Genomic DNA, 16,089 nt, shown 5'->3' with positions numbered 1-16,089 from the left:
CTATAACTGAACTTACTGCACATACCTTCTGCACCTCCCACGACCGTCTGTTTAGGGTCATCTTCCAAGCTTCCCCTTTCAGTAAGCCACTCTTCTTTATGCCAGTTACTCTCTATACCTCTTGCTTTTTATCCTTCTGCCTGCAAACCTGTTTTGCTTCCTCCCTAGTCAGAGTGCCAGTTTTTGCTGCCTTATCCTGCTCTGCTTTCCAGAGCTATGAATGTCTGGAGAGCTTCTGTGCTTCTTATGAATGTATTATGGTTCTCTGTTCTGCCTACTCTCAAAAGTTCAGGAAAGGTGAAATTAATGGTTTCCTCCCATTTCTTTTCCCTCCACACCAAGGGCTTTTTTCTTTTTGCTCTTGTTTCTTCTCCCATCTCTCGAAGACACTTTTCCCCCTCTTAAGGTTCTCTTGCTTTTTTGTATCCATTCCCTTCCTGAAACAAGTAAAGAAAGCATTTGCTTTCCCTGAGTGGGGAAGATGACAGAATTGTGACAAGCCTATTGTTCTGCAAACTCTAAGTAGGGATTCTGAGTTTCCTGAAGGTAATTAATTGGTAGATAGTACTTCTAAAGTAGCTGTGAAAAGAGATCTATCTTGAGAGAATAGTCCTGTCTTTGTGCCTTGACTCTCCATTCAGTTTTTGCTTGCTGTTTTGTCTGCTGTATAATATGACCAGCTATCCAACATGCGTCTAAATGTTACCTGTGAGGGGAATTCTGTAATTTCTTTGCATGTACATTATAGTTCTTGGTCTCTGGATAGAAAAAAAGACTCTATTAGCTTGCTTACTTTTTACAGAAGTCAATAGAGTCAAGGTGCTTATATATGTCTTTCATTACTATGTGAAGTTTAACTATGACGAAGAAACCAGGGCATCCTGGAATACTAAATAGTGAGTAGGAAAAAAGATGTGTGATGAATGGAAAAATGTCATTTTCTCTGATATGTTTTATGGGTTTTTTGTTTCTGCTACAGATGTTTTGGATTGCCCTGACCAAGTTACTTACAGAATAAGTAGGATTTACCTATTTATGAGATTAAAAAAAAATCTTCTGTTTATCTGCTTAAACAGATTTATCTACTGTTTATCTACTTAAATGTCTCTGAGAACTTCACTCAATCTGTTTCTCTAGTAATATAAGGGCAATTATGTTTCCTGACCTATGGTATTGTCTGCACAGGTAATAATCTGTTTTGAAAGGTGTTACTTCCTATTCTGCAATGTGTTCCAGACATGATTTGTCTTCCAGTAAGATTATATACCACCATAACAACATACCCTAGTGTTAATAATGCAAAAATTGTGTTTTGGTTTATTCACTATTCAATTCCTAAAAGCAGCTCAGTTACTCTGCAACCTATATAGTGTTTGGTTTTGCTGCCTATATGAAGGACTTGTGTTTTCTTACAACTTAGTAATAATTTACAAAAATACTTTTGATTTATGTCATTATTTCAAGCGTTGCTTATTACAGATCCATTCAGTGCTTAAAAATAGTCACTGTATAAAAAAATAAGTGGAACATGTGTAAAATGATCTAAAAATTGGACAAAAGTTAAATTTCCAAACTATCCTGAACTTTAATTTAGCAGGAATAGACATAGAGCCTTGTTTTGAAAGCTGAAGCTAGATAAATTCAAGTAAATGAAACTAGATATCTTCCAATTAGTAAAAAGGTGTGTAGTTTCACTGTGAGAGTAAACATTAGTTGTGACACATTAGATAGTACTCTGAAACATTATTCTGATCTTGAATTTTCTAAAATGGAAAGAGAAACCATAGGGTTTTTTGCCTAAATTACTAAACTAATGCAGAACAAATGTTATATAAGTCTTTTGGCTTTAGAATCTGTAAATTTTTGAATCTGTGTAATGTTCCCTCTTTCTTTATTATTGTCTGATTGAGTGTTAACCTAATTTATGGACCTTCATCTCCAGATGAGGTGGTTGAGTTCTAGCATTATGTTTTCTTCAAGCCTTTAATTAATGGATTTGCAATCACAAGTGTCCTCCCTCTTGTATGGTGATCAGTACTAAGTAAAACATTTAAATATTGGGATTGGAAGACTGTCTTGAAATTATATTGTAAAGTGGGATATTATAGCTAAATGGTCACATCAGATATTATAGCCAAATGGTCACATCTGCAAAGTTATTTCTGCTTGAAATAGAGCACTTGGGCAAAGGGAAAATACACAGCAACTGTGTTTCTGAGAGTGTGTGAGAAGATGCTTAAAAGGATGCTTAAAAAAAGCTGCTCTTGCAAGTATCTGTCTGCTTCTTGCAGTAAGTACTGGGATTTAGAATCACTTGTCTTTTAGATCTCTATGCTTTGCCTGAAGAGGAAGAGGCTAAGAACTGCTATAAGTAGAGAAAGAGTGCTATACAAGTACTTACCTCTTTGCACGATCGTCTGGAAAATAACCTGACTATTAATAGGTCAAATATATATATCCACATCTTATAAAATTCTAATGGAAATTATTTGCTTTTAGTCCCCAGATCTTGAAGGTGTTACAAAGGGAAGTAGCATTACTGAATCCTGATGTACAATAGTGTAATGGAGACAAAAGTATTGTGAATAATCACTGAGGTAGAATTTGCAGTTGACACTATTTCTTTGCTCTCAGTTAAAACTGGGCCTTTCTGTTGAGTGCATAGAAGGGTTGGGGTCAGTCACCTCAGTCACCTGTGGAACTGACACATGCATGCTCCAGCAGTAGGGAGAGTCTGTTGTTTGACCTGCGCCTTATTCAACATATGGGGCAGGATATTAGCACTTATTATCACTTATTAACACTTATTATGACTTTGCCTCCTCACTTTTCCTAGTAAGCATTTGCATTATCTGCTCTCTCTCTCTCTCTCTCTTTCATTCTAGCAGAAATAAAGATTGTATAAGTTACAGGTTTCAGGCATATTAGTGTTGGGTGGAAATGCCTGCTTCTGAGTGTATTTATTGTGTTATATTGGAATTCAAAACCGGTAACTTCGTTTCTCTATTATTTCCCATAGGGTGCAGCTCTGATTCGAATGTTGGCTAGCTTTATGGGTCACTCAGTGTTTCAAATGGGCTTACAAGTAAGTAAAGGCATTTCCATCTTTGTGTAGATGTGTATTTCTAGCAGTTTCTCTTGCTCCCTCTTTTTTCTTTTGAAGCTATATTTGCATCAATTTCTGGAAATGTTTCTTTACCTTAGGACCATCTGAAGTACCGCCATGTCCCTGAAACTGAATTTGATTGAAGATGCAGTTTCACCTATATTTCTTGATGTATGAAGTGATTGTACTTCAACTGGCATACAGTTTTGTTTAGAGTGCCACATAAAAGCCACTTTATCCATATGACAAATATGTGAAGGACTAGCTGAGGAAGTAACTACTTCTCTTCACCTGCGTTTCACTGCTGGTCTAACAAATAATAACAATATAAGCCAGATGGAAAATAAACAGCCCTAAAATGAATAATGCTTTTCAGATAAATATTTTGCCATGCTTTCCTCCATAGCAAAATCCTTGAGCTTTATTTTTACCTTCAATAAGCATGGAGTGCTCTCTGCCTTAATGATGTTTTGAAAACTCACTCTGTCTTTTAAAAGAAATTTGAAGAGGTAACATTTCTATGGAAAGAGAAAGAAATTCAACATGCTGATTACCAAGGATGAACTCCTTTCAGCAATAATTCAGGACAAAGGAGTGTTTCGTAAACTATTTAAAAACAAACAAGCCAAAGCATAAAAAACAATGCAATTCCCTCTATTCCATTGAAATCTGCTTGAGTAAATCATGTTACAGGCAGCTGTGATTGATGAATTATGTATGATACAGCCTGCTACTTAGAAGTGTCCTTTAAAGTAAATTGATGTTCACCTGAAATACAATTATGCTAAGTTGGAAGGAGTAATCAATCTTATCTGTTCTTAGTAAGCTTTTCATTTTGAAATTTAAATAAACTACGTCTAGGATCAGGTCATTTTTTAACAGAATAATTCTACCTCTAACCAAAATAAATTGGAAGATAAAATATAAACCAAAAATTAAATGAATGCATTGGTCATGTCAGAGCAGTATTTTCCGTGCAAAGGCAATGAAAGGAAACTTGCTGAGGAAATGCAGCTTTTTGGAGAATTTACAGTACAATCAGGGTTTGTAGCATAACTTACTCATGGGACCAGCTTGATCATTTGCTTAGTTGTAACACCAAGTCAGATCAATTAGATAAATTTCTCATCCAGATGAGAATTCTTTAAATCAGAAGTTTCCTTCATAAAATCTTGTGTATATCAAGAGTAAAACCATCATGTAATTTAAAACAGTAAGACTTCTGTCCTTAGTCTAGCAAACTCCATATTCCAGCCAGAAACTTCTGTTTTGACAGATCCATTCATAGAGGATTTCAGTAGCACTTTTTCCCAGTGGAGTATGTCACTCAGGGTTTTAGAAAAGAAAAGTTTGTGTACATCTTAAACCCTGTTTTTCTATGTTTGCCTGCGAAATAACAGTGTGCAAGTTGTCTTGATATAGACTGAGAAAAAAGCTCAGATCAAAGAATAGCTATGCAGGGATTAATCATAATTACCATAAAGTTGTAATGGAGCTTTGGTTTTTGATTTGAATGGTTTCCTATTATTTCTGCTTCTCACTGGTTTGGCTCTGAATAGAAACCATTCTGTTTGCTCATGAAAGTCTATGAAAAATCCAACTGAAAATCTGACTAGTACAAGTCTTGGCATCAGTTCACTAGGAAGATGATGATTTTAACTAAAACCAGTTTGAAATCCAGATAGAGATTTTCCATGTGTATGTTTTCAAGCTGAACAAAATAAAACATAAAGTTCATAAGTTTTTCATAAGCTACAAATTATACAGTTGGAAATATCTGTCAATCATTTAATTTTTTGCATTTTGCAAATCTAATAAAATACTGTTCCTGCACTGAATATTTGGGGGGCCATAGCTTTGCTAATGACAAGGGAAACTGGAGGACAAATCTACCCTTTCTGTCATGCATGAGTTTAGGCATTTTAGCTCTTTAGCTTGGTACCATCACTTGGGTTTTTGAATTATGTTGCCTTGAATCCTCTTTTAACATGGAATTCTAATATTCAACTAAATGTCATTTCTGTAGAATAGCAAAATTGAATACTACTACTATTTATAAATCTCTTCAGATAACAAATATTCTGAAAATGCACTTGATGGTTCATTCCTCCTGTGTCATTCTAATGGCTTGCTGAGTAACTGAGTTCTAAAAGACCTCCACAGCCAGTTTTTCCAGGAGAATGCTGTGGAAATGGTGTCAAAAGCTTTAGTAAGTTTATGTAGACAAAATCCACGGCCTTTCCCTCATCCACAAAGCAGGTCACAGGAGGGGGTCAGGTAGGTCAAACAGGACCTTTCTTAAAGCATGCTGGCTGGGCCTGATGCCTGGTTGTCTTGCATCTGCCGTGTGATGGCACTCAAGACAATCTGCTCCATGACCTTCCCTGGCACTGAGGTCAGGCTGACAGGCCTGTCATTCCTCAGAACATCCTTCCAGCCCTTCTTGTAAATGGGTGTCACATTGCCCACCTCTGGTTGTCTAGGACTTACCCAGTGAGCCAGAACTACTGGTAAATGATGGAAAGTGACTTGGTGGACACTGCTGCCAGCTCCCTCAGGACCCTTGGATGGATCCTGTCCTTTCCAATAGACTTCTGTGTATCTAAGTGGTGTAAAAGACTGCCAACCATTTTCTCTCAGATGTTTGGTGCTTTAGTTCTGCTCTCTGTTTCTGTTGTCCAGCTCAGGGGGCTGGGTACCCAAAGAACAATTGGTCTTACTATGAAAGACTGAGACTAAGAAGGCATTAAGTACCTCAGCCTTTTCCTCATTCTTTGTCACAATGCTGTTCCCCATGTTCTGCCAAAAATGGAGATTCTCAGCCCTTCTTCTGTTGCTAATGTATTTATAGAAACATATTTTTAATGTGTTTTACAGCAGTGTCTAGATAAAGTTCTACTTTGGCTTTGACTCTTCAAGTTTTCTGCCTGCAGAACCTCACAAAGCCCTTGTAGTCCTCCTGAGTTGCTTGCCCCTTCTTCCAAAGGTGATAAACTTGTTTTTGTTATCTGAGCTCCAGACAAAGCTCTCTGTGCAGCCAGGCTGATGGTCTTCCCCACTGGCTTGTCTTTCAGCATGTGGGGATGGCCAGCTCCAGCACCTTTAGGATTTCTTAAATATGTTCAGCATTTCTGGACTCCTTTGCTCTTCCGGCAAAAACCCAAGGGGCTCTCTCAAAGAGTGTCATAAACAGGCCGAGGTAGCAGTTCTGCTGACCCCTCTCCTAATTTCTCCAGGAATTGAAAACTGGAACTCTGTCATTTCATAATTGCTGAGCCCAAGATGCCTTCCAATCTTCATGTCACCCACCAGTCTTTGTTCACAAACTAGAGCTCCTGCAGGGCTGCTTTTTTAGTTGTCTTGCTCAGCAACTGTGTCTGGAAGTTAACTTCCACACACACCAGGAACCTTCTCTATTGTTACCTCTCCACTCTATTATATTTCCAGTATTATTTCAATTCTTTTTAATGTATTAGCTATGTCCTTAAGTATTTAACAGATGATAAAAAAGAGTAATTCTGAGGTCTTATTAAAGTAGCATAAACAAAAATGAGTAGTTCTTTATTTGTGTTTGATTTGTTTGTGGTTTAATCCAAATCAAGGCATGATTCATCGTCTTATTAAGAGCTAAAGAATTAGAGCTTTAATATAGGAGACACTACAACAGACAAGGTGTAACTTAACTTTGGGTTAGGGAGAGGAAAAAAATAAGGTTTAGAACAAGAAGCAAAGATGATTGCTACCTTATTTGTTAATTGCTTGTTTTTTCTTACTCACTTGGCATGTGGACTTTTTAAATAGCCGGTGGAGACAGGCTGGGGGTGAAAAATCCCTTATTTGTCAAAGAAAACAATCAATTGCATTAAAAAGAAGAGAAAAGTTGATGGAGAAGAATGAGGTTCTTTGGTGGATATTTTTTACCAATAAAGATGATCTGATGGAAATGTACAAATGTGCATGTGATCTGTAACAGTTTAGCAAACTGTTCTGTTAAGGAGTCTGCAAGAAAGTAAAACTCTGGTAGAAGTGCTTATTTTTACAGTGTAAATGTCTTTGTAGAGATTCATATCTGTCAAAAATAACTGGACTGTTCCTATGATGGTAAATATACTTGAAAGGGCATTTGATTATACAATAAAGCTGCATCCAAGAGACTAGTGAAGGTAGGATTTTTGAAAAGCCCTTCAAAGATGTGATGTCTTGAATTATATGGCATTTCAAACAGAAGATTTAGTTACAGACAGAAAATTCTTACTGTAGCACTCTGTAGGCAAAAGCAAAAGAGAATATATTTCTATTGGCTGGAATGAATAATTGAATAATGACAGTAGTAGCCACAGCTGGTAACACTTGCATATGAGAAAGTTACAGCTATTATTTTTGTAGAAAATGTCTAATAAATCCTTCCTTCTCACAGCAGGTGATTTATATCTTTTTAAAAGTTCTGGCATCTTTCACGATGTGCAGTTTCTTATGCTCCAGGAAAATTCAAGACGTGCACATCACTGAATGCCAGTACTCTTCTTACAAAATGGTGTTTTCAGTCAAAAAGCTATTAATCAGGTAAGAAGGTAGTTAGAATATGACGAGGCTTGGTCAGCACCACTTGCTCTGATTATGTTTCTGATCTGCACAAATTGATAGAGGTAGAAGCCGTAAGTTGGCTTTGTCTTTCAGTCATCACTCAGGGTGGTAACCTGCAATACCATACTAGGTCTGTGTGAGATTTTCTTCTGTAGGCTGTTGTTCCAACTCTGTGCCTGAAACAAAAGGTTTCTTACGTGTCTGGTGTCACTGGATTGCATTTTTGGGAAGATTTTACTGCGTTACGACAATGCATCTCTTCAAGTAATCAGTGCTTGGTTTTTATTTTTTTCAAATTAAATAGAGAGAGAAGTACCAGTGATTTGAATGTTTGGTAGATGTGTTTTAAAAGGCACCTCCAGTGCTGTAATGAGATATTTCTGCACTGGTTTATTTTCTTGTATTTGGTTTGATTATTTTGGAGCTTCATCTCTATTACTGTACGTTTGTCAACACTGCATTTCATTTGCTGTGTGACAGCTCATTGATCACATAGATCTGTATCCTTTTGAACTTCACTTGCTGCTATGTATGTGTTCATCATTCACTCTGATTTAGTGCATCATCAGCAGTTTGAATTAGTTACCGTAGGAATCTCTGCTTCTGTGATAAATTAGCTACTTTTTAGGCTTCACATTATACATTTGGAGGGATTTTCATACAGTGCTTTGGATAGACACTGTCTCTTTTGGTGCTGTAGAATGGCCACTGTATTGAAACAAATTAGTTGGCCTTTCACAGGAGCTGTCTGGGGAAGTGTGGTGTTCAGGCTATTAAATACAGCAAGGTTCAGATTTCAGTCGCTTCCTAGTATCATCTTGCTGGCTGTTTAAAGTTCCTTTCATCCACACTGCTTTTTCCTGTTTTTTAGACACCTACCATGTGCACGAAATAGTAATGCATGGAATATTTTCATCTATTTCCATGGTATTATATGATAATCTATTTTTTACATAGTGTATTAAACAGTGTACCCAAATAATACCTATTTATTATATCTTTATTACCAATTAATTACAGTTAGTTGTTTGCTATCTTTAATGAGACATCATTAGAGACTTCTTTTCAAGAGTTTTCTGTAAAAACATAAAAAATCTGCAAAGACAAAAAATCAGGCATCTTAGGATCAAGGTCAGTGAAGCAGTAAACTGCGATGCTACCTGCAGATCAACAGTGCACATGGAACTACCTGGAGTCTTCTTTTGCTCAGTCAAAGGATGTAACTTTTGCCACCCAGGAGGAGCATCTTTACATCTACAGTACCTCTGGTGTTGTAGCTGGTGCATTTACTAGATGTTGAGTAAAGTACTTTTCAGCTGATTCTGCACCCACCTCCTCTGGTTTAGAAAAGCAGAGTGTATGACCTTAGCGAACATCAAAGTATCACCATAGATGTTCTGGCAATTAACTGTCTAAGGTAGTTCTTACCAATCCCTTTATCTGAGAATTGTCAGCTGGAGAACTTGAGCATGTTAAAGAGAGGACTTTAGAAATCATAGGAAATCTCATAGGAGCTGACATCACTTTTTCTACAGTGCATGTCATATGAGATTGGTAGCATCTTTCACCTTTTTTGCCCCCTCAGCATTTCTTTTGCTTCTAATTTACATCACTCTGGATTTTAGTTTACATTTGTTAAATGAATTCAGCCTTATGAACTGAATTCCTATAGACTTTGACTTTCACAGGTCAGTAAAAGACAGTAGGTCTGTTTCTTGCATAAGAAACTTCCATAAGTTTTCGTGTCACAATATTTTTTTTCCTTTCAAAATATTAAAGACTTATAGCATAGTAAGGGCCAGACTTGGGTATCACTCCAAAAATGGAAATTCTTCCTCTAACTCCAAGAGTATTTGAGTATACTGTGTGTAGCAAAATGCTAATGCTTAAAGGAAAATTGTGTTTGAAGTTGCATAATTTAAATGTAAAGTTTTTGAGAAATGCTAAAGTTAATTTTATTTTTCCATTCTTTTTTTATTTTTTTCTGTGTGTGCACCTTTATCACTTTTTTTAATTATGCAAGTACCCAGTGTTTTCTACATAAGACAATGTCTGATTCAGTTCACAAGGTGGACCATGCTAACTGAATTGTTCTTTTGTTCAGTAGTTTCATATACTTCTCATTTGCTTTGTAGCCCAGTTCCTAATTGCTACATTCAATTTTCTCAAATGTCATCCAGTGTGGTGTCAGGGTGCATCACCAACAGTTAATGCAGAGGACAGAAACCTCATAGGGAAGAAAGGCATGGTGCTAGGGTGGAGATCTAGGCACAGAGAAATTGAAGTTAAAATTTACATAGGTGTGAAGTATGCAAAACTCCCAAGTCTTAGCACTTCGGGGTCAGAAGAGTTTATGTGCTCAAAGCACAGCTTCCACTGCCATCATTGTCAACTGTGTGGCAGCTGCTCTGCCTGTGAAAACACCAAGGTGAGCCTCCAGAAAATGTTGATCATTCAACCAATATTTCTTTAAAGAGATGAATGAGAATGGAGTGCCTGTACATCTGAAGGGAAGTTGGACCAATGTGAGTAAAATGAAAAAGAGCCATGAAATTTGGATATCTATTTTGAAACCCAAGAAGATATTCTGTTAAAATATTTAGCATTATAAACCACTTCAGATATTCAGAACAGATGTCACATCAGGATCAGTCAGAGTCCGGCTCTGCTACAATGAGACCACAGTGCTGTCCTGGTGCGCAACAAGCTGATCTACAGACGCAGTGAGGGTATTTGGTTTATCTACAGTTCTACAGTTTAACTGTTACCTTTTTGAAAGCAGAACATTGGCAAGGCTGAACATAATGCACCCACAATTTTAGCAGCCACACGTCATGTGTGCTGGTGGATTTTTGCCCCATGTAACGTTGGTGCTCTGCAAAGGGAGCTTCTTCCTGAAATGGTGCATTAGCAGAATATTCCTGTTAGGTTATATTATCTCCTTTCCATCTTTCTGCTGTGCTTTATATTTCTGGAGCATTTGGATCAGACAGTTTTCTTCCACAGTTGTTGGGGGTTGCCAGGAGAAGGGAGACATGGGCTCTTTGCTTTCTGCTTCAGGGCCTGAGTCTCCCTTTGAGTATAAGCAGCTGTGAGCTGTCGGTGCAGGGAGAGAGAGGGTCTCTATTGCTGCTGGGATATCTAAAAGTGACCAGTGCTAGGAAAAAGCATTTTCCTGAAACAATATCATTTTCCTTCTGACCTTTAGAGCTGTGCTCCAGTGCATGGGGACAGCTAATGGAAGGACACACTGATTAACAAAAAAAAAACCAAAAAACAAAAAAAAAAAAAAAAAAAAAGTGGTATTTTTCAGTACTTTCTGGTGTTGACTAAAATTTTGGAGAAGAATTCAATCTAAGATGGACTCTTTGAAGACAGGATTTCAGTTCACACAGTTACACTTTGCCTACATTGGAGGTCGCAGCAAGGAACATAAAATGTGGTGAGGGTAGCTGCTGCTGAACCTCAAAAGCCAGCAGTGTCCCTAGTTCCTGGGTTCAGAGCAAGGTTATGGGTGGTATTGCCTTCATTAGGAGGAAGTCATGGTGTTCTTCAGCTAGGATGAAATGTTAATTTGTTGTGCTGATAAAGCTTTTACAAAAAGAAAAAAATCAGTATACACACTGTGTATAAACCAAGTTTGTTTTCTTGGAACAGCATTGCCCTTTATGGCAATGTTAGAGTCAGTCATGTTACAGATACTGCATAGCTATTCACTTGGTGTGCCTTCAGTGAGCTTCTTTTTGTTGCATATGAAATTCAGTTGTGACTGTTTTTTCTCTCATTTTTATTATAGGAATTATTAAGAGAAAGAGTGATAGGTAAGAATTTCCAGATAATGTCAGCAGGCTCAGCAGCTATTTACAAATATGTTTTCTTTTGGAATAGAATTACACTGTTTTCCTGATAGCAGCTCAGTGACAACCTTACCTCTGTTGTTACGAGGCAGCTCAGTGGATTTTACAGGGCACTGGAAGAGAATAATTTTGTGCGTGATTTTGCTGCTCTTATGCAATCAGAATTTCCATTAGCTCTTTAGAAGTCAGTGGGGATATTTTCAGAACAAATACAGCAGGATTGAACTCCTAGTTAACACGTTATATATATTGGAAATTAAATAAATAGATCAATCTACTTCAGTCTAGTGGAGGACATTCAGAAAAAAAATATCCTGAGTCTATGCTGGACAAAACATGCTGTTGTGAAAACTTTTTCCTCTTTTTTTATCATCTCTTTCTTCTCTTCCTACTCCCTTTTTTCTCTTCCCCTTCCTCTTCCTTTTCCTTCCCCTACATGCATTTAAAGCTAAGTTACTGTGGCTAGATTGACACACATATCTCCAGATGTAAGGGCTAATGATTTTTAAGGTGTCCTCATTTTGGAAAAAAAAAGGTGCAGCTCTTGGTACTGAATTGTGTAAAGGTGTTTTGCAAAATGAGAAACATTTGCTCATTGCTTCTCAATCTGTTATTCACTGTTAATGTGAGAGTGTTGCAGGTCCTTATGATCTAGACATGGTAACAGGCTTGCAGTAAGTTTTCTTGATTGGTTTATGGACACCTTTTCATAACAAGTAGCAATAACTTCTTTCCAAGTCTGGTGTTTATATAGAGAAAATTGTTACAGAAAAGTACAGCAGAGATTTTTTGCCTGGTTAGCAATTCTTGGGCATAGTTCAGATTAATGCAGAGGAATGAGCAGCCAACATATCACAATTAGCAGGTGCCATCTAAATATCTCTGGAAAACTTTCCATCTTTTTTTTTTGGTGTGCATTAAGAATATAATTTTTGAGCAATGTGTGGTTTTAGGTTAAAGGGTATTATACTACCAGACAAGACAGAATTAAATGAAAGTACAAATTCAGTCAAATGCATGCAGTTCGATTTCAGAGAGTGCTTTATTTCTGTAGGATTTGTCCTTAGCTCAGTATTTTAGTACTGCTACCAAATAACACATCAAATACATTTTTCTTTAAAGCCAAGCTTCATATACTAGCAGGTTTCTCACTGCACAGCAGATACCATCAGACTCTACCATGCACTACCTTTGCAATCCTTCTAACTGTTCCAGAAGTCTGTTAGACTTCACTTACAAACTGCTTTGCCACCACACTGCAACTGCTGCTGCTGTGTTTCAAAATTGAACTGCTCTCCTCTTCATATTCATAGCTAAAAGGTGAAGTTGGATTTTACAAGGGTAATAAACCTCTCAATTTAATATTTCTCATATTTTATCAAGGATTCTCAGCAAAGCAGGACATATTTTAAAGTAGCTGGAAATTTGCTGGAATACAGATTTTTATTCAGTTTTAGATGCCCCATTTACATTGGGTTCATAGAGTTGCACTACAGAAGATTATTAATTGAAAAATTGAATTCTTTACAGTCACTTGAAATTTTTCTTCTTGTGTTGGAATGAAAATGAAGGGCCATGTTGATTTTAGTTGGCTTATTTCTAATTTATAATACTGGTTTCTTATCAACCAGCAGTGGGTAGAGCAAAGAAAGTAATCCCATTGACTTAATGATGGCTCTTGACTGCTTTCTTTTACTGGCTTCTTCTGTATCTCAGCCTGCATATAACAGGGCACAGGTCCTGTCTGGATCCTCTAAATGAATGTTATACTTCTAATATCATGGATGAGATATTCTCAACATTGCCCTAATTTTTCTCCCACAAAATCAATGCTAAAACTCCCATTGGCCCTTATAATGCCAGAAATGTCAGTTCTGCTGATCTGATTATTGTTAGCATCAATGGGAGTATCATGAATTACAAAGGAAAAAGGACAAAGTAAAATGCTGTAATTATGTGGCCCATTCAGCATTGTTGGCTCCAGAGAGAATTAAGATTTATTTCCATGTGTGGTTCCAGTTTCACTCTTTCTGATTAGTAGTTATAGCTTGCTGTTTAGACATAATGATTTAATTGTAGATATTACATGTTGACTGAATATTTTCCAGTTGCTGCTGGTTTGTCAGCATTATATCACTGTTGTACGTGAAAAAAGTCTAAATGCACCTTTTGGAAATTAAGGGCTGGAATTTCAGCTGATGTACAGTCATAGGATTCCACTGAGTTTCTTCCCTAGGATTTTATGTGTTCCCTGAAATAGTGACCCAAAGAGAAGGCAAAACACAGCTGAAGTGAATTTTTGTGTGATGACTTTGGAGTATGTTGCACACCTTTTGGGCTTTTTTTAAGCTTCTTTTTACCTATTTGTGAGTTTGAACTAGAAGCTAGCTAGGACACTCCTGGTAGTAGACATTTTAAACAGGGTGATACAAAAGTTCATTCAAAGCTGCAGAAGGTGGGAATTATAATTGGATTAGTTGAGCCTCATGGTAGCCCCATGTGGACACTTTAAAAACTGAAGTTAAATGTTATTTCCTTTCTTTGATTTCTTTGATTTATGATTTTAGTGTTTTTATTAAGTTTCTGAGTTTAGTCTACTTCAGTTTTGAATGCAGCATCCACACATGATTTCTAATGCAGGTTAACTAATTCACTATAAAAATTAGCTTATTGATGAGAAATGACACTACCAACTGTTACTTAAACATTTGAAAAGAACATTTGAGCATTACTTTTAGAGAAATACACTTCAAAATGAAATTTTGTTCCTCTTAAATGAGATACACTGATAATCTTTCTCTTAGCTATATTCTGAAATCACCACTATGTGTCTTTCTGTCCAGTCTCTTTCATAATACTTGGCACATACTTGGAGAGGCCACTGGCTTAGGAAACCACTGTTCTGATTTCCTCAATGCTGCCTCCAGCTGCTTGTTCTCCTCCATTCATGGCCACCCAACACCACTTCATTTATTCCAGTGGAGTTTGGAGTCCTCCTTGGTAAACTTGATCAAGGAAGGAAGGGTGTCCTTAGTGGGGAATGCTAGATTCACTCCTATATAGGCCATTTCGGGGTTCTAATCTGCAAAGCAGCATCAGAAACAGGGGCATGGGTCCAAGGTACAGCAAAGATTGTGGAACCTGCTTAGTCTGGCTGTAGCACTAAAGTATCATCAAACTGTGATGCTCAAGGCAGATACAGGAATGCATTTGATGCTGTGACTGTTACAGATCTGATAATTTTAATACTAGGTAAGGGCTATCTACATAGTCAGGCCTGCTATCTGCAGGCATTACCTTATATTCCTTATATGCTTGCTATTTCAATATACTTTTGATGGTGCCTTTTTGTTATTTTGAAATGTTTTTTTAGTTAGTTAAATTCTTGGCTTTTGAGTAACTTTAGTTTTCGTAGGAAGAACATTTTAATGCCTTTATAGATTAAAGTATAGGAAGAAAATCAACATTTTTGATCCTCTGGTGGAAGCTATGATGAAAATATATTCTATGACTCTAGTATATTCTGTATGTTGGCAGTTTCTTACTAGACTGCCTGAAAGTAGTTTTGGGCACTTCTAGTAAGATGATGTTGAATGTGAAGCAGTTGTTTGGCTTACTTGTGCAGGAAAAACCTGTTTTCCAGTTTTTTTATTTAGCTGGCATTGCAGTAGTGCTTTGACAACTGGTCTGATAACAGCTGTTCTTTCAGTTTGGAGGTACCTCTGCAGCTTGACTCACTGTACAAATTAATTCTTGACACAAATAGAGTTAACCCCCAACTAATTTGCCTTACACAGTGTTGACCATGACCAGTAAGGTGAATTTACCTACTCCTTTGTTGCTTGGCTGACTGCCCAGCCGGGAGGGTGATCACTTCTCTTCCTTGTGGCTGTTTCATCAGGATTAGTCTCTTGTAAAGCTGAAAAATACTGCAAATGTAGTTGGCTATTTTAACTTTTCTATTCAGTAGTCTTCCTCTCTTATGGTAATCTTCAGAGTTTTGTAGCTTGGTGGTAGTCCTTTACCACTGGTTCTCACTCCCTCTTGTTTGTCACTCATCTTTGCGGCCATGTGCACTACTCTGACCCTGGCCCAAACTTTTTTATTTGAGTGTTAGACAATGTTAAGATAATGTATGATAGCAGATTTGATTTTAGCAGTGTGAAGGAAGGGGGGAAAAAGGGTCCTGTTACAGTCAGAGTCAGCATCTGTTGGCTTAAGATTAGATATATAAATTTCTAGGAAAACAAACACACTGGATTTGATACCTGAAGCCTTAGAGACTGACTTCTACCTGAAGTAAAGGTTTTTATTTGTAGTGTTAAATCTTCAGTTATATACAGCAGTCATGTATAAAAGCACTGAACAAGGACATATTGTAGGCCAAAGGGAGGAGGATGTGTACTGAGGAGTAGGAATGAAATACAAAAAAGAGAGGTAGAGGCAGGTCTGCTTTACCTGAGCCTTGGGAAAAGAGAAAAATAGCCACGAGAATTGGAGATGAAAATAGTTTGCTACATTTCCCTCCCTCATATAGTGGAA

At 37.2% G+C, this 16,089-nt stretch overlaps 1 protein-coding gene across 1 annotated transcript in view; it reads left to right on the top strand.

Moving 5' to 3' along the window:
- The window catches only part of TRHDE (thyrotropin releasing hormone degrading enzyme), a 209,370-nt gene that overhangs the window by 110,322 nt on the left and 82,959 nt on the right, over window positions 1–16,089 (top strand). The window contains exon 7 of the mRNA XM_066549990.1: window positions 3,020–3,085. Coding sequence (XP_066406087.1) covers window positions 3,020–3,085 — 66 coding nt within the window. The remainder of the gene's footprint in view (window positions 1–3,019; window positions 3,086–16,089) is intronic.

The sequence above is a fragment of the Molothrus aeneus genome, chromosome 5 (genome assembly GCF_037042795.1).
Source record: "Molothrus aeneus isolate 106 chromosome 5, BPBGC_Maene_1.0, whole genome shotgun sequence".
In the NCBI taxonomy this organism is placed as follows: domain Eukaryota; kingdom Metazoa; phylum Chordata; class Aves; order Passeriformes; family Icteridae; genus Molothrus; species Molothrus aeneus.
The sequence above is the reverse complement of the archived record's forward strand: the minus strand, read 5'-3'. Positions and strand labels throughout refer to the sequence as shown.